The 17,554-nt window shown below is 48.7% G+C and overlaps 6 protein-coding genes across 6 annotated transcripts; 2 read left to right on the forward strand and 4 right to left on the reverse strand.

Annotated features, from left to right (window-relative positions):
* Positions 1 to 1,300: 1,300 nt before the first annotated feature.
* EDB82DRAFT_180366 (uncharacterized protein) lies at positions 1,301 to 2,760 on the reverse strand. The gene is made up of 2 exons (XM_065607143.1): positions 2,534 to 2,760; positions 1,301 to 2,447 (listed from the first exon to the last, which is right to left on the reverse strand). The coding sequence occupies exons 1-2, from the start codon at positions 2,642 to 2,644 to the stop codon at positions 1,515 to 1,517; spliced, it is 1,044 nt and encodes a 347-aa protein (XP_065464946.1). The 5' UTR covers positions 2,645 to 2,760; the 3' UTR covers positions 1,301 to 1,514.
* Positions 2,761 to 3,598: 838 nt separating this feature from the next.
* EDB82DRAFT_180401 (phosphatase 2C-like domain-containing protein) lies at positions 3,599 to 5,579 on the reverse strand. Its single transcript, XM_025735664.2, has 2 exons — positions 4,780 to 5,579; positions 3,599 to 4,731 (listed from the first exon to the last, which is right to left on the reverse strand). The coding sequence occupies exons 1-2, from the start codon at positions 5,250 to 5,252 to the stop codon at positions 3,756 to 3,758; spliced, it is 1,449 nt and encodes a 482-aa protein (XP_025586348.1). The 5' UTR covers positions 5,253 to 5,579; the 3' UTR covers positions 3,599 to 3,755.
* Positions 5,580 to 5,907: 328 nt separating this feature from the next.
* EDB82DRAFT_525097 (Brix domain-containing protein) lies at positions 5,908 to 7,325 on the reverse strand (the record flags this gene model as incomplete). The annotated part of the gene is made up of 2 exons (XM_025735666.1): positions 5,908 to 6,843; positions 6,894 to 7,325. 2 exons carry the CDS (start codon positions 7,323 to 7,325, stop codon positions 5,908 to 5,910), a joined length of 1,368 nt encoding a protein of 455 aa, XP_025586349.1.
* A 180-nt stretch (positions 7,326 to 7,505) lies between these two features.
* Positions 7,506 to 9,381, forward strand: EDB82DRAFT_445992 (ATP-dependent rRNA helicase RRP3). Its single transcript, XM_025735667.2, has 2 exons — positions 7,506 to 7,749; positions 7,798 to 9,381. The coding sequence occupies exons 1-2, from the start codon at positions 7,543 to 7,545 to the stop codon at positions 9,061 to 9,063; spliced, it is 1,473 nt and encodes a 490-aa protein (XP_025586350.1). The 5' UTR covers positions 7,506 to 7,542; the 3' UTR covers positions 9,064 to 9,381.
* Positions 9,382 to 9,721: 340 nt separating this feature from the next.
* EDB82DRAFT_180492 (uncharacterized protein) lies at positions 9,722 to 11,124 on the forward strand. The gene is made up of 4 exons (XM_065607145.1): positions 9,722 to 9,885; positions 9,930 to 10,357; positions 10,409 to 10,716; positions 10,773 to 11,124. The coding sequence occupies exons 1-4, from the start codon at positions 9,802 to 9,804 to the stop codon at positions 10,883 to 10,885; spliced, it is 933 nt and encodes a 310-aa protein (XP_065464947.1). The 5' UTR covers positions 9,722 to 9,801; the 3' UTR covers positions 10,886 to 11,124.
* On the reverse strand, positions 10,773 to 17,416 carry EDB82DRAFT_180465 (histone transcription regulator 3). The gene is made up of 4 exons (XM_025735669.2): positions 17,327 to 17,416; positions 17,206 to 17,280; positions 13,066 to 17,153; positions 10,773 to 13,017 (listed from the first exon to the last, which is right to left on the reverse strand). The coding sequence occupies exons 1-4, from the start codon at positions 17,327 to 17,329 to the stop codon at positions 11,136 to 11,138; spliced, it is 6,048 nt and encodes a 2,015-aa protein (XP_025586352.2). The 5' UTR covers positions 17,330 to 17,416; the 3' UTR covers positions 10,773 to 11,135.
* Between the last annotated feature and the right edge of the window lie 138 nt (positions 17,417 to 17,554).

The raw sequence follows: 17,554 nt of genomic DNA on the forward strand, positions 1-17,554 counted from the left end.
ACTTTAGCTTTCAGACTCAGCCGAAATGGTCTGTCCATATCAGTTCTAGTCTAGTCTCAACATATCAGGTCACAGCGGAAAGTGTTGGATCAAGGAACCCGCACCAGAATGACACAAATGGCGCTCAACTTGACTTTGACAGCAAGTAAAGTTTCGAAGTTCTAGAGCTAGATAGCTGATTTGGCCAGACAGAAATGCTCCGATATGTAAAGCCTGATTGACAGTGACAACCTCTTGCTTCTGAAGAATAAGAGACAGAAAAAAATCCTCATCATCGATCACAATCTGATAACGCCTTGAACTTTAATCTGTGGTGCTTGAGCCACAGCCATGGGACGATTTGTCCGACTTGCAGGGATCTCGCTCCCCTGGAAGCACCTCAAACATCAACAAGCAACATACAGAACGGTTAACTGTGCCGCCGCTAGCCCGTTCATTTCCATCACATATTCTCCTTGGTTGGTCTGGGGTGGTAAATTACTTCCGCGATCCGTAGTTCTGTTGGTTTGTTGGAATGGTCCCTGACATATTGGTATGCGCCAAGGAACATTCGCAGCCCCTTCTGGACCAACATGTCCTGATCAATATGCCCAAAGCTTTACAGGATTTACTTGAAAGAAACACACAAGACAAAAAGCCACTCATTCCTTCGTGTGTTGGTGGCTGCTCCCTTGCTGCACAAATGTCAAAACTCCGTTTTGATCTGCGCCAAGACGAGGCCGAATTGGCTTGTTTAGTCTCCCGCTTTTAGTCACCGGCATTTTTGATAGGTAGCGTACAGCCGTTGAAAGTTTTTACCTCCAGTTGTGGTTTTAAACTCTCCTTGTTGTACATCATAAGGTCTTGTCCAAGATTAATAATCCCGATATAGAACGTTCTATAGATGTCAACGTCAACTCTCTTCATGGTCATACGTACCTTCAACTCGAGTTGCAATTCCTTCACGATCATAGGATCGCCATCCTGGATTCATGTCACCCCAGTCCCAGAACCACTAGCTCGGTACTAACTTCAGCCGCAGTTTCGATTTCTTTGACAGCTTCTCTTCTTGGTCAAGTTCAACAACAGGGATTTGAGCAAGTATAGTGGATGGGACGGAACACTCGGAACTGCAGCAGACTGCCTTCATGTGATTGTGGCCAATGCTTGTCAGTTTCATTTCAAAACTCTTCAGCTTCTTAAACGAGGTTTTATATGACTAACGGGAAGAGTGAGATGTAAACGAATGTTCTTTTAACGTCTAGCGTGATATCTTGAAATTTCTAGCGTTTGGACTAATTACATTCTTGGCTGATCCTTTTGTAACGTAGCAGATTCTAAACAGCCTTACAACTAATAGTTCAACTACAGTGACTTGCTAAGACAATCTAGAAAATCTACCCAAAAGCCCTGTGTATCACTGCTTGTCATGCGGTTAGAAACGGCCAAGCTGGCATGTGAATATCCTTCCTGGCTAAGAGACACGCAGGCAACAGAAAGGTTGGCCTCTCAGCTATTAATTGCAAAATTTGTTTTTAAGAATCCGATACAGCAGTCTGTTTCTTCGGGCAGTTAACAGGAGATATGGGCGTTCCACTCTTAAACAAGGCCTTGATGTTCTCAAAGGCTTCCCTCTCTCCTCTCTGAAACGCCAAGTCTGTCAAACCAGCAACATGGGGCTGAACGACTACCTTGTCACTCGTCTTGAAGTACTCATTCAGGCCAGGCTCGTTCATAAAAACGTCCAACCCCGCTCTTGTAATCTTTCCGCTTTCCAAAGCATTGATAAGAGCTGTCTCGTCGATAATAGCTCCGCGTGCAGTGTTGACAATGAATGCTCCGTCTTTCATGATTTCAAACTCTTTGGTCGATATCATATTTTCTGTTTCCTTCGTGAGGGGGCAGTTGATAGATACCACGTCTGACTGGGCGAGTAGCTCATGCAGTGATGAGCAATAGGTTGCCTGGTACTTTGCCTCATCAGCAGCACTTAGCTGTCGACGGTTGTAGTACTTGATCTTCATGTTGAACGCAACCGCTCGCCTGACAAGAGACTTCCCAATGGCACCCATCCCAACGATTCCCAGTGTCATACCCCAAGGATCTCTACTCGGCACAACAGGACCTTGCCAGTTGCCCTCTCGCAGCGAACGTTCACCACGGTATGTATCTCGGATAACAGCCAGAGTAAGAAAGAATGACATATCTGCGGTGGATTCTGCTACTGCATTAACACTGTTGCAAAGCCATATCCCCTGCTCTGTGCACCATTCGGCAGCTAAGTCATCGTAGCCGGCTGCTGATGATGCAATGATTTTACAGTGAGGGACAAGAAGTTTGAAAATCTTGTCGAATGGACGATAGGGAGGCCTGCCCATCCGTATTATGAAAGCATCTATAGGGCCATGTTCTTTGAGCATGAGTGGTAATTTTTCCAGGGCTTCTTGGTGATAAGCGACATCAAGAATCTGTGAGGCATGTATCAGCATAGAAGCTAGAAGTTTGATACGTAGCGTTTTAAAAGAATTGTATAACAAGATCGTAGGTGACTAACATCATAATCAAAATCTTTCTGGAACTCTTCGATATATTCTTCACCAATGAACTTGGGTCTTCCTAACGACACTACACGAGGTTTTCGGCCCATGCTCACGTCTGCTGACATGGCCAAATAGTCGCTGACTTGAGGCTGATATCTTGGATAGTGCAGACAAGACGTTGTGAAGACCGTTATGAATTACCGGTTGACAAGCTGAGGGATGATAGATGCAAGAGGCATTTATTGTTAGTCCCCAAACGAAGTGGAGATGTTCTCAGGACATCAGTTCTGGAATCCGACGTCGAATATCAATTTGATAACCACGAACTTCCAAACATACAAGTCTATACTAAAAATCTATGTATGGGCCCAGAGTGTATACATCCTTACTTGGATATTTTGCAGATATATCGAACCTGATTTTCACTTACTTAGCATAGAACAGGTACAATTAAAAGGGAGTTTGCCGAACTGCACTACAGTTGTGTAAGGATGTCTCAAATTGTAGCGGCACAGCGGTGGCTATGTATATGCCCGGGAGTTTACATATAGTTACCAGGCAGACATTGAGTAACAATCCCATTCTACGCCACAATTCATTGAGCATTCAGATGTAAAGCCATGGCTGGTTCGAATACAAACTCCGTCTGGAAGGAGAACTATCAGGTTTACAAAAATAACTCTAGTAACTGGTAGACCATCGTGTTGAAGAATTTGGCAGAAATGCAAGCGAGTAGCGGTTGAGTGGCACCAGAAGACTCATAACTGGCTGTGCTTCAGGTACCACAATAGGGCTACCAGGTGCTGGTTATCTGGCAGCTTCTGGTTGCTCTTTGTCTATTTGCAGTTTCAAGATTGTCCAAAAATGATCTGTCATACAAGGGTCCAGGGCGCGTGGATGCAGCCAAGAGCGGGTCGTTGCCATACAAAGTTCTAACAGCCTTTCGTCCAACTCAACACCAATAGTTCTCGTCAATCGCCGGTATTTGGGCGAGTGAAATAGTACAGACACAGCCAGTGAGACAGGGAAGTACAGAAACAGGGATCTATACAGCGCTTATTTGTATCGGCGAGCTAAGTGAGCAGAATCAATGATTTGTCCATTGTATTATGAAGCCATCTATGGCTATAAAAAGAATGCATGGTCTATCCCCAGCGTCTTCCAATGATAAAGGCATGCACAGACAAATGCATTCTGTCTAGTGGTCTCTACTAATCTCTATTCTAACACCACTACTCATTTCTTCTCATAAGGATCCTTGAAGAAAATAATCTGCACAGTAATGTCATCCCTCACATTTCGGCTCATGGGCGCATAAGTCGTCATCGCTCCAAGAAACAAGCCACGTCGTGACCCTCCAAATGCGTTCTTCACCAAGCACACAGCCGCATTGTCGAGATCTTCAATGACGTGGTGCTCCGGCGTGGCCTGCCACCCATCTTCCAGCTTTCCCTCAAACTTGGTCTCCTTGAACGGCTCAGGCTTGCCGCTTTTCTTGGCGGTTAGCCAGCGCGAGATGCATGTCACGGCGTCCTCGTTGCTGATCATGTCCCAAAGACCGTCGGAGCCTAGGATGACAAAGTCTTCTGTTTGGATCTTTCGGGTGGTGACTTCTGGACGGGCTGTCAGGTACGGAGGTGTGGTGTAGTTGGGCCGGGGTGGGGTGCCGTAGTAATCATCCTGGACTTTGCGAATAACATCTACTGGCCATTTCAGTCGATGATCGCCAAACGCTCTTGTAACAGCAAGTCCAAAAAGTCGGCCAGACTTAAGGTTGAGCATGCTGTGAAGCTGACCGGGATGTTCCTTATCAAGTCTCTCTACTTCAAGCTCGTTGAAGCCGGTCTGATCGATGCTCAGAATGTCTGTATCGTACTTGTTCGTCTTATTAGACCATGCACCACGAACTGCTCGCGAGTCACCTGCTACAGCGGTGCGGAGTGTAGACGTGGCGGGCTCGTAGAGAGTTAGAAGCGCGCAGGACCCAGCAATGGCGGGTGCGACGGCCGAAATAACAGATGCAGTGCCTTGGTCCTGGCCCGATTCAACAGCTTTGAGGGCTGTGTCAAAGATGCGATCGTCGAGACGAACAAAGGCCTTTTCGATGGCACTGTTGACTGACTCGGTAGAACTGGTAGGTGTGAGGCTTGACAGAGCGCCTGATATGTACGGGACGAGAGCGTTCCTCAACACCTGGGAAGTCGCCCATCCACTCGGGTGGTGTTAGCATGTCTCACGCAACTCCAGCGGGCTCACTCACGCATGTCCATCGTAAACACCAGCGTACAAAGTCGTCGCTCCTCCAACACCTTTGGCAATTTTAAGGTCCCAATCATCCTCAATGGGATTATTGCTTCCCAAACGCGCAAAGTCTACGCGTCCCTTGACTCCTGCATGCCCCTCAAAGACAAAGGTGTGAGCGTCCTCGCGCAGTTTAGCGTTGGCATCCTCGATAATGATGGACTTGACAGGCGAGTTGACGGGGATCTGTTCTTCTGTAGGGTAATCGCTCAAGCGAGGAACCTCGTTATTTGAGGCCTTCGCGGTAGTACTCTTCCCGCTGAAGATGTAAGCTCCAGAACCGACACCGAGGATGGCTGCCGCTGACCACAAGTATCTTGCGTTGCCAGGCGTCGATGTTAACGTCTGCGTGGATGAGAAGCGCACATTGAATGGGACTCGCTTGAGTGCCGAACTTGAAGCTCTCAAGCTCCTGGTGGTTACACGAAACATGATTTCTTGTGCTGCTGTTGATTGTAGATGCTACAACTGATCAATGACTTCAAATGAGACAGGTGGCATAACCATGTGGCTCCTACCTTGACAATAGAGCCTCGAGAATGTGCCCTTCACTTGACGCTTTCGGATTCGGGCAGGGAGTTGGGGAAAGGAAGAAAGAGCTGGATCAAACAGGGCAGGACGAAACCTGAATTGTCTGATGTCTGGGATCTATGATGCGATGTCGATAACAGGCTGTCTGAGGGCTTCTGTAGTAGCGGTATCGATGGTGAGCTTACCCTGAAGCGTATGGTGGATTTTCCATCAACATAGTGGGATACCTCACTTACGACATTTGAGTATCAACACAACAGCAGGTCTCTCGCAGGTTGCAAAGTTTTGGGAACGATATAATCTGTGTAGCTTTAATCACATAGAGATTAAGTAGGTACGTTTTGAGTTCTTTTGATGCGATTCTATCCTCATACTCGTCACTTTATAAAGTGATTATGTGCAATTTGCAACGATGAAAACTTGACTGTCGCGATGATAAAGCCGCAAGGAACCGTAATTGTACCAAGGTATTCATTGCCCAATCCCAGATGTCACAGTACATACAACGCCAAACTAAAGCATGCAATCCTCAACCATCTAGTTAAATGCTTCCCACTCAGCTGTTGGCAATCTCCTCCTCCTCATCTTCCCACTCTCCATCCTCCTCCATCTTTTCATTGACCTTGAACTCGGCGTCACCCGCGAGTCCCTCGCTGTCAAACTCATCAACATCCATATCACTATCATACTCAAACTCGTCCTCATCATCCTCATCATCCTTGCCCTTGTTGCCATCATTGGCCTTGGCGGCCTTCTTGCGCTCAACGTTGGCCTGTTGCTCCTTCTTTCGCGCCTCCTTTTCTTGTCGACGCTGCTCCCATCGCTTCTCGAGCTCCTTGATCTCATCCTTGTTCTTGTGGATGTACTCGTGCCACATGACCTTGCCGGATGCAAGACCCTCCTCAACCTTGGTTAAGCGGAGGCGCATTCGGGGACCAAGTTCGACAAGCTTGACAGCGCGACGTTCGACGTTCTCCTCTTCCGCTTCGGGCTCGGCTTCGGTCTGGGCTGCTGCTTGTCTAGCCTTGGCAGATAGGACCTTTCGGGTCGTGGAGTCCAAGATCTCAACCTCGGCGTCTGTATCCATCTCACTACCGCTAGTTGCATCTGTCATATAACCATCGCCGTTTGCGCCTCCGATCAGAAAATCTGCGACATCCTCGAGCTTGCCCAAGTTGGGCATCTTGCCCTTTCGGCTGGTTTTTGTGGTAACAAATTGCTCAGCAGCGTTCAATCTCCTTAAAGGCTTGGAAACGGTAGTTGACTTTGTTGTGATAGCATAATGTCTAAAGTTGATGATGAAAGTGCCATCGTCTTCCTCTGACTGCTCGCGGTTCAACAGTAGGACTCGTCGAATCGACTTGAGGGGTGTAGCTTGAGGGTTGATGGGAGGGAATAGGGACTGGAAGACCGTTGTAGCAAGGGACTCGAGATGTCTGGGAACTTTTGACTTGTTGTCTGAGTCTGGGCGGGTAAAGTTGTTCATGACCAACTACGAACGGTTAGCAGGATAAACTAGGAGCGATTGAAGAGTCTTCTTACCAGAGGGGGAGTGACAAACTCCTTGCCGCCACCCTTGGGGTGCTTCTGAGCTCGCTGGACATCCTTACATAGCGAGTACTTTTCCACGCGAAAGTTCAGAGTAGGTCCTCGAGGCGTCAAAGCCATTCGCAGGTTGGTGTTTCCGCTCTCTGATCTCGAAAACAGCATCAAATGAGTGACACCCAAAGGGCCACACATGGCAGCGTAATCCTTTAGTCTGTTTCCACGTCTCTCCTTCAATCGACTCGCGGTACCAGGCTCCATGACCTTTCGCACATCGGCCGCAAGCTGGCTAACGCTGGAACCGACTTCGCCAGCGCCGATTCGAATAACCATGCTCTTGGGGTCCTTTGCGGAAGCATGTCCGGCAGAGTCCACATCGGGATTGCTGGCACCCAGATGAGTTCTCTTCTTTGTTCGTTTGCGTGCCATTGTTGTGGTTTTTTGTTGTTGAATGTATCGTTAAAACTTGCTTGAAGCTGGCTGTCGCAAATCCCAATGGATAGCAGAAAGAAAAAAAGTTCGGCGGGACCATGATAAGACTAGCGCACGTGCGATAAGAAGGTCCCCACTAAAATATTTTGAAGTCTTGAGGCAAGATCATCTTTCCATGAGTTGGAGTTTCGTCTTTACACACGAATTGCCCACCATGAACAGCGCAAAGAGAAGAAAGGTTGCGCAAGATGCGCCCAAAAAGACCAAGCCTGTGGCCGAGGAAAAGCCTGCCCGAGCTGAGCCCAAGCCTTCCAAAGACGAGGAATCTGAAGAGGAATCTGAAGAAGAATCTGCGACTCTAGAGGAGCCTTCGGCTGAGGAGACGGCTGTTGATGCTCCCAAAAAGACCTTTAAAGATCTGGTATGACTCATGACTTTTGTTCAAGTCTAGATATCTAACAATTATCAGGGAGTCAACGATGCTCTGTGCGAAGCCTGCGCGAAGCTCAACTACAAGTACCCCACGCCCATTCAAGAAAAGTCCATTCCCGTTGCCCTCGAGGGCCGCGATATTATCGGTCTCGCCGAAACAGGTAGTGGAAAGACGGCTGCCTTTGCTCTGCCTGTTCTCCAAGCCCTTCTCGACAAGCCTCAGCCTCTGTTCGGTCTCGTCCTCGCCCCAACTCGTGAATTGGCAACCCAGATTGGACAAGCCTTCGAGGCTCTCGGTTCGCTTATCTCGCTACGATGCGCTGTAATTGTCGGAGGTCTAGATATGGTTCCTCAGGCCATTGCACTTGGAAAGAAGCCTCACATCATCGTTGCGACACCTGGTCGTCTCGTGGATCACCTTGAGAAGACCAAGGGCTTTTCTCTGCGAACACTCAAGTACCTGATCATGGACGAGGCTGATCGTCTTCTCGACATGGACTTCGGACCCAGCATTGACAAGATCCTTAAGTTCGTTCCCCGGGAGCGACGCACATACCTTTTCTCTGCAACAATCAGCTCCAAGATTGAAAGCTTGCAGCGCGCCAGTTTGAGGGATCCTGTCAAGGTGAGCATCAGCTCCAACAAGTACCAGACCGTCTCGACTCTGTTGCAGCATTACCTCTTCATCCCTCATCCCCAGAAGGATGTCCATCTTATCTACCTGATCAACGAGCATGCCGGACAGTCTACAATCGTCTTCACACGAACAGTATGGGAGACTCAGCGTGTCTCTATCCTACTGCGAACGCTTGGTTTCGGTGCTATTCCACTCCACGGTCAACTCTCTCAGTCATCCCGTCTAGGAGCTCTCAACAAGTTCCGTTCCGGTACACGAGACATCCTGGTCGCCACTGATGTCGCCGCCCGTGGTTTGGATATTCCTTCAGTCGATGTTGTTCTCAACTACGATTTGCCTCAAGACTCCAAGACATACGTCCACAGAGTCGGACGAACTGCTCGTGCTGGTAAGTCCGGCGTTGCCATTAGCTTGGTGACCCAGTACGATCTCGAGATCTACCTGCGAATCGAGGCCGCTCTCGGCAAGAAGCTCGAGGAGTACCCAACAGAGAAGGAGGAAGTTATGGCTTTCCAGTCCCGAGTCGAGGAGGCTCAGCGACATTCCAGAGTTGAGATGAAGTCATTTACCGAGGAGAGGGGTAAGAAGGGCAGCACACTGAAAGGTGGCCGCGGCAAGAAGGGTGGCAAGAGAGGCAGAGACGACATGGACAAGGAGGAGGGCTAAGTCTCTAGCCAGCTGTTCTGGAGTTGCGGCGGTTTGGCGTTGTTCAGGTTGGGGTAAAATTGTCAATTTTAAAGGATTCTTTATAGGTTGTTTCAGTGGTTGAAGTGTACAAATGACGGTGTTTGCTAGCTGCGATCACTATTCGTACACATTGGCTAGACGAAAAGTACGTCAATGAACCATGCTCCAATTACTTAGATAGTGACTTGTCTAGGTAGTCGGCTAGTTTCTCACTGTTTTAATGACCAAGACGTTATTTCGCATTTCCTTGTTTCAAACAACTTTCATTATCAACTTATTCATCATCTTAATTACTGTAAGCCCTGATGAAGGAAGCATGTCTGAAACGCCGACGTTCAGCTGTTCCCCGGCAAGCGGCCGCCCTATACAGGGATACCGAAGATCACCACAAGTTTCAACCATCAGACTTAACTACGAATGGCTTCGCGGCATGTCAGCTTGTTTCGCCGATTCTTTTGGCGGCAATATGTAAGTGCGATCCCTGTTACTTTAGCAGCGGCCGCTTGTTGGGAACACATGAGGATGAGATGAAAGGACCCCGAGTCTTGGGTAACTGTCTGAGGATACTTACACGAGTGGCTTGGCTGTTGTATATAAGTTGAGGGAGTGAAGTACAATGAAACAATCTTTTAATGTCTATTCATTTTCTTCTTGTGCATTGATTGCACTGTCCATTCATCCCATATAACCGATATTCATTTTATCACTTCATTCACCATGTATACTTCAACTCTACTCCTCACTCTCGCTGCGTCTGCGAGTGCTCACATTGCCTCTTGGAACAAGGGAATGTATTGCAGAGTAAGTAAAGTCCGTTGTCTCCTTGATCAACACTAACTGTTCAGGGCGGTAACGACTCTTCGGTCGACAACGCAAACACCAATCTCGCAGTAAACCCTCTCTACGACCTCCCCAAGTCCAAATGGTGGATGCAAGCCGACCGTGGCTGTGATGTTGTTCCTCCTCCCAAGGGCGAGTTCCTCGAGCTCCCAGCCGGAAAGTCCTTCATGACTGAGCTTGCCAACAACCGTGCCTTCACCACGCTTTCGTACAATGGAGACCTGACCACGGATTGGCAGGACGGTAAGAACCGATCCATGCCTTGGAGAGGTCCTGAGGGTGGTTGTCTTATGGACGGCGGTGATGGCTCTGGTGGAGAGTTACACACCAAGAACATCGAGTCAACTGGTGGAACGGCCTGGGCCATTTCGTATGAGAGTGATATCAGTAAGGTCACCATGGATAACCTTGTTGTCTTTTCCGTACGATACTAGTAAGATCTTTCTGCTTTAGGCGCATTATTTGGTTGACTTACTCATTATAGTTCTCCTTTCTTTCGTGAGACTTGGTACGACGTTCCAGCCGATATGCCAGAGTGCCCAGAAGAGGGTTGTTACTGTGCCTGGCTCTGGATTCCCGACGGCTGTAAGTCTCATGACAGTCCCTCCTCCTTCAAGTCGTTGCTAACTGCAGTTGTAGGCGGCCAGTCAAACATGTACATGCAAAACCACCGCTGCAAGGTCACTGGTAGCACATCCACCAAAAAGCTGGGCAAGCCCAAGCCCGCCGTCTACTGTCGCGACAACCCTACCAAATGTGTCCCTGGACCTAAGCAGATGATGGTTTGGAACCGTAAGTCAACTACCCCTAGACAATGGTTTTATCAACGGTATTCTGACTCTTTGTAGAAGCTGAAGGCAACAATGTCAGCCCTCCTAACGGCAAAACACCTACTTACAACCAACGAATGGGTTTCATGGACGGTGCTCAGGATGACATTTTTGTCGATGAGTCGACTTGATTTGACAGAGACTCGTGTTTGAGTAGTTTACTATACCTTTCTGGAAAGGCAGAGTTTCTCTTCTTAGCTGGGATACTATATTTACTTTTTTTTTTGTTTTTTGTTGTTGCAGACCAAGGCACAGCAGTGTACTTTGTCGGTGTTCTATAGTGATATGACAATAGTCATTCAAGTCCCAATCCTTTGCCCCTAAACAATCCAGCAAAATTATTCTCGTAACGCCAATTCGCTATTAACTAAACAATATCATTCACCAGGACACAGCCTGTATAGAATCATTCGCTGCCCAGCTACCCGATCTTCTGGGCTGCTCCTCATCTTCCTCATCATCGTCATCCGCCAACTCTGTGTCCTCGGGGCCCAGTGTTTCTTCACCTTCGGCTACCTCCTCGGCCTCTTCTTCGCCGTCGCTCTCCTCAGCTTCGTCGTCTCCTTCGCTTTCACTATCGGCATCTTCTCCGCTGGACTCCTCTGACTGATGCTCAAGGTTAGAGAACCTAAGTCCCGGAGGCACTTCATCGTCGTAGTCGTCGGGCACGTCACTGAGGTCGCTCTCGTCATCAGCCGAGTCGTCAATACTGCTGTCGGCCTTTTCTTCAGCGCCATGCTCTTCAGCAATCTCATCTTCAGCAGCCTCGTCATGCTCCTCATCCTGTTCATCTTCGTTCTCTTCATCGTGCTCCTCTTCTCCATGATCTTCCTCATTTTCATCGCCAGCATCCTTCATATCCACATCAACATCGTGGCCAGCCTCACGCCGGAGCTGCGTATCGGCTCCCTCTTCCTCACTGCCAGCATCACTTGCACGTTGATTGGGTGTACGGCTGCCACGCTTGCCACTTGAAACGCTGCCCACACGGCTCTTGCTTGACTTGGGTGCCTCCAGAGCTCTCACAACCGCTTGTTCAGCCTTTCGTAGTACGTCTGGCCGTCTAACGCCGGTTTTCCTGGAGCGTGGCGCGGCCTCTTGTTTTTCTGTTTCCATGGGAGTCGCTGTGCCTGTGATACTCTCCTGCCCGTTGGGGGCATTGAGAATACTGGCGAGAGAGCTCGTGACCTTGGTCTCTGCCTGTGCCGCTTCGAGTTGAGCTGCAACTTCCTTCGCGTGATGCCGCTCCTCCACAACTTTGCTAGGGTCGGGTCCAGGCAGGGTCTTAGCTATCTCGGAATAGATTCTAGAGTAGCAATCATTGAGAAGGTCGTCGATAGGTGCCACTTTCATAAGATTAGCATTAAGCTTCTTCAGCTCGATTGTTTCCTTCATGCAGTTGAAGAGCGGAACTTCAGCGCCATCGCTTGCAGCCCAATCGGCAATCCTCTCGCCCACAACCTCAAACTCTTCGCTCGACAGCGCCTTGAACGCGTCGTCAACGACGGGCGACACACTGTAGCCCTGGCGCAGAAGCTTGAGGTAGGCCATGCAGCAAGATTGCCAGAGATCCGTGAAATGGTAAAAGTCGGCACCCTTCTTCCGGAGGCGTCTCAAGAGCTGCTCCAAATTACCCCGGTCGTTCATAATAACCAGCAACTTGGTCATAAAGCGCACGTATTGTTCTGTGTATACGTGATGACGGCCGGGTCTCTCCGCATCACACTTCCATACGTTCATGACCATAGTCTTAGTAAACATGCTATCCCTGAGGATACCGAATGCAGCCTTCGCTTCCACGAGTCTATCGCCGCTTGGCGCTTCGGTGGCCTCTTCAAACAGTATCCTAGCGTGTCTGATGATGATCCGATGCTGCCAATTAGCCTTGTCTTTCTCTTTGAGTTTAGAAAGATTGCGAATAATGTATTCTTCCCAATCTTCAGGTTCTACGAAGGAAGCAAAAAGATCATCAGGGTTGACTTCTAAGCCGAATGGCTGTGCGGATAAGATCTCAGCAGCCTCCTTTGCCGGCACATCACCTCGCATCACCAACTTGTGGAGAACAGAGACGATCTTGTAGTGTGGTTCAAAGATGGGATCCGTGTTCCTCCCTCTTCGAGCATTGTGTGCCACCTGCACGGCTTTCTTGAGGGTATCGATCAGCGTGCCTAAGCTGATCTTGGAGCCCACGTCTTTAACGTCGAGTTGGTCATCGGGAGTCTGATACATCTTCCAATAACACTTGGAAAGCATGTAAGGGTTCCTACTCATTGTTAGATGCTGCATTGAATGCTCAATAAACTTCACTTACTTCCAGTTGTCTGGCTTTCGGTCCATGGCCATCCTGAAAAGCTTCGCCGCATATTTCCAGACCTTGTACTCATTCATCTGGGAGTGTAAAATCCTCTTGAAGGTTCCTATTCCCATATCCTCGATGAAATATCTCTCCTGATCAGAATGTTGAAATGGCTCCATGGCGAAAGGCTCTCGGCTTGATGCATACATCCTCATAGCAAACTTGTGGTAAAGATCATGCAGAGGATCTCCATCGTGGGTTTCAATGTCCACATTGCGAGAATGTGAAACTGCGAGTGTGTAGCAATGGATTGCATTTCGCTGGAATTTGACCAGCTCAGGGCGCTCCTTGTTCATCTTGTCAGCAGTCCAGAGAACCGCCTCATCCAGTTCGTAGTCAAAACATTCCGCTAGACGGAACCAAGCATCCCATCTGTCTGCAGTGAATTGAAGTTGAAGTCTCAGGAAGGTCGCGCCGATGCGCAGATCGTCGGTTGCACCAGGGGTCTGACGACGGTTCAACTCAACACCCTTGAACTTTGTCAATGCCATCATACCCAACAAGAAGAACCAGCCATGTGTTGCAAGAATAGTCTCGGGGGTGTTAACAGACACAGCGTCTACCGAAACGTCCCCAATAAGAGCGCGGTACAAACGCAGAGGGTGAATTGGCTTTTTCAGATACTCGGTAAAATTACGCAGGTTGTGATACATCTGCGGTGTTGACTTCGTCTGGCCAATTGTCTGCTGCATGTGATCAATCGTTGTCTTGAGATCTGATTTGAGGAGGTCTTTCATGGGCATGCGGTTGGCAAGAATGCAAACTCTCTCCACGAGCTGCATAGTCTGCCGTTTCTCGAGTTTCTCAGGGAGGCAAGCATGGTCCTGAACCTCCCAGACGCCTGCACCAAGCTTTAGACCGTGCAAATCGTATAGGACCTGGCCAAGATAATCTTCCCAGTTCTCGATGTTTTTGAGTTTGAGAAGTTCAACGCGCATGACCTTGAGGAAGATCTTATTTGAAGCCTTGCAGAATTTGCGAATGCCAATTACTTGGTGGATAGCAGCGAGATAATCAGCAAGGTCGGTCTCAGGTCCGATGATGCAGTTATCCTTATTAATGCCAGCCTTGAACATGGTGTATTGAAGACACCATGCGCGAATCTGCATCTCCTTCAGCTTGTTCTTCAGTGATTGGAAAGCAGCTTTAGAGGCGGCATTTCCAGTCTTTTCCTGCCTGATGCCGATTCGAACCTCATCTTCGCACAAACTTGCAACGTGTAGTAAACAGTTGACTTTGGCAAGAGCAGCTGAGGTGGATCTGATGTGGGCATCATCAATAATTTCGAATGCGGTATTGTCGTTCAGCGCAGAACCGAGAGCTGTGATCAAAAGCTCGTCTAGTGACTTCAAAGTACGCATGAAAAGCAAACGTCGAGATTCGGGTGGGGTGTTGGTATAGGTCTCGCCCTCCAAGTCTGATACGATCAGCTCGATGCTCTTGAGGCAGCAAGAGAATTTCTTGGTTGAGTATTTGATAGCATCATAGGCGTCCCCTAGACGTGACCACAGAAACAACCTAAGCTCTGTGCTGCTGTTGTGAAGGAACTTCCAGAGATCTTTCAAGCTTTGGCTTGCGCAATCGGATATGGACTTCTTTTGCTTCTCGTCGTCGGAGCTTGCGTCGGAGCTTTCATCGTTTTCGTTGCTATCATCACTACTATCATCACTGCTATTGCCACTGCTGTCGCTGTCTTCACCTGAATCGGAATCGGTTTCTTGGTTGGGAGCGCATACTGTAGATGGGTTGAGAACAGGCTCCAGTGTGTCAATCACAAAGACTGGATCGTCCATGTTATCTTGGAATAGTCCAAGAAAAAAGTCCATTGTCGTTAGTTTTGAAATCTCACGATCAGCAGCAGCAGGAGAAATTGTCGGCATGACCACATTGTTGGGAAGTGAGATGGCAGGGACCTTCTCATCTGCAAGGTGGTCCCGTAAAGATGTCCACATAAGGAGAATGTGTTCGCGTAGGGGTTGTTCCGCGTGTGAAGACACAAGAACCGAAGCCCATAGGAAACGTGCTATAAGAGGGTCGTTCGCTGGCCGGTCTACCAGTTGAAGGTAAGCTGAGGCAATGTCGAGCCACCGTCCCAGCCGATATTTGGTGTCCATTCGAGTCGCATAATCCACAACGCTACTAGGGTTGGTGATAAGTTCATAGATGTCGACATGAAGTTCGAAGAGCATAGGCACGATGGTCTCCAAATCTGCTAACCTCTCAGCAGAACTAGCAGCCAGTTCCATCTCCTCGGTGATCTTCCGGTATAGCACAGAGTCAACTTTGTTGAGCATCTGAACCACAGATAGCTTCATTTTGTCTGACCACTTCGCCGTCGCATAGCTTTGGCTAGCAGCTCTGACCCATTCGTAGGCAACGTCTTCGGTTGTCATCCACGACCTACAACCTGCCATCTTTCTGGCAAATGATCTCAAACCTTGTTTTTCGTTGAAAGGGGGCATTGAAGGCTGATCTTGCGAGCCCGTTTTAGCGTGCTCAAGGAAAGATGATGGTCCGAGACTGGCTTGTTCGTTCTTGTGTAGGAAGACCTTAGCAACCTCTTCACGGAAATTAACAATAACACTACTCAAGTCGCATGCAGCAAGATTTGTTATTTTCCCAGGTCGGTCTTCAGTGGCACATGAATCAATGAGCTCGGTGATGAAATCGAAGGCTGATTTGTCCTCTACGCCCAGGTGTTCCAAGACGCTTTTTGTCATTTGGAAGAGGTTTTGGTCAGCTCCTTGATAGGGCTGTAGTTGATTGGCAATTAGAGTGTTGGGGTCTGTCGTTTCCTCAGCTTGGAGAGTCTCTCTTCGTCGAACTCGCTTGCTGCGTTTTTCCGTCGCATTTTCTTCTTCCACGCTATCTGGCAGTCCTGCTGCAGATTGCGATCGTTTCCTAGCTGATGTTCCATTCGACTCTTTCTGGGATTGGTCCGCAGCTTTCTGGCTGTCTTCGGTCGCTTCGGAGCCTGCCTTTTGCTCTTTTGGGGTGGTATCTTTCTCTGGTGATTTTTCTGGTGATTTCTCTGTTTCGGCAGGCTTCGGGGCTGCGACCTCGATTTCCGACGCAACACTGTCGATTTCGTTTGGGGGTGTTTCTATTGGAACATCTTCCAGGCTACTTTCGACGATTCCGTCGCATGTATCGAAAGCTTCAGCTGTAGTCTCGAGGCAGTTGATGAGTCTCGCACCAAGTTCAGCCCAAGATGACACAGATTTTGGCTCTGCAAGACTAGAGTTATCTGCATCACCCATTTCTATATCTTCTTGGGTCTGGTCCTCTGTAGCAGAAGCCTTTGGTGGTATTAATGATTTGGTTGGGTCGGGAAGAAAGGGAATGGGATCCAAGTGGCGCTTGAGGAGCGCAGGCATCTTTTTCTTGAGCCATGGCGCCATGATCGGATGCGACAAAGCCATGTCGTCGCTGAGGAGCTTCAATTGATCTTTCAGCTGTTCACCCGCCATTCCCTCTGCTAATGATGGAGGGTCGAGTTCCATCACAGCAGGATCGTCGTCCAACTCAATCGCAGCCTCGAGGCAGTACCGCTTAATGCGGTTGCTGTTGATTGCGCCAGCGAAACGAGCAGTCTTTCTCCAGAGCTCCGGATCTGATGGATCTTGATCCAGTGCAGTCATCCAGCTATCCAACACCTTGCGTCCATCGTCGTGGTATTTCAGTCGAGCCTTTTCCTTCCATGCTGTGTCTGAAGTCGATGCGTCCTTAAATTTGTCGACAAAGAATTGGCCATAGTTTTTGTAAGATAAGTAGAGTGCCTGGGCCAGGCTTGCTGCTACACCATCTGCTCCTCCAGCGTCCACATCTAGTCCTCCGTCTGTGAGGGAGGGGTCCAAGTTGGATACATCTGGTTGACCGTCTGCTTGTCGCTCTGCTCGCTCGTAGTCGGTTTTCGCTTCCCGGTACTTGAAGATTTCGGATTCGAAGAGTTCGTTGTATGCGGCTTCGGCGGCTTCTCGTGATCGAGGGCCTTGGGCATGGAGCTTCAATGCATGCTGAAATCGCTTGAGAGCTTCGTCGACCTGCAAAATGTTATTACTCGTCCCTTTTTGAGATATCTTACAACACACTCACGTGAATCTCCTTGGTGGTGTCGATTTGCTCGTCGATATTATCCTCGGGCTCGAGGTTTATTGCTTGGAATGCCGGCTGTCACACATTAGTTTGGATTTATTATAGGATGTCGACAATTTACCATATTGGCGGTCGCAATGCTCTCTAAGCGACGGCCTACATTCGTATTTGTAGTAAAGGAAACAGTCTACCTCTGTCTGATTGATTTGACGTTAGGAGTGAGTTTGGAGACACTTCACTTTCTTGGCATCTATTTAATTAATGAAAGCGCGTTCTCAGACGCGGATCAGTTCAGCCCCATTTAGCCACATGTTGGAGCTGTTCCTGAGCAGAGATGTGGCGGTGTTTT

Source organism: Fusarium venenatum, assembly GCF_020744135.1.
Source record: "Fusarium venenatum strain MPI-CAGE-CH-0201 chromosome Unknown EDB82scaffold_2, whole genome shotgun sequence".
NCBI classification, from domain to species: Eukaryota; Fungi; Ascomycota; class Sordariomycetes; order Hypocreales; family Nectriaceae; genus Fusarium; species Fusarium venenatum.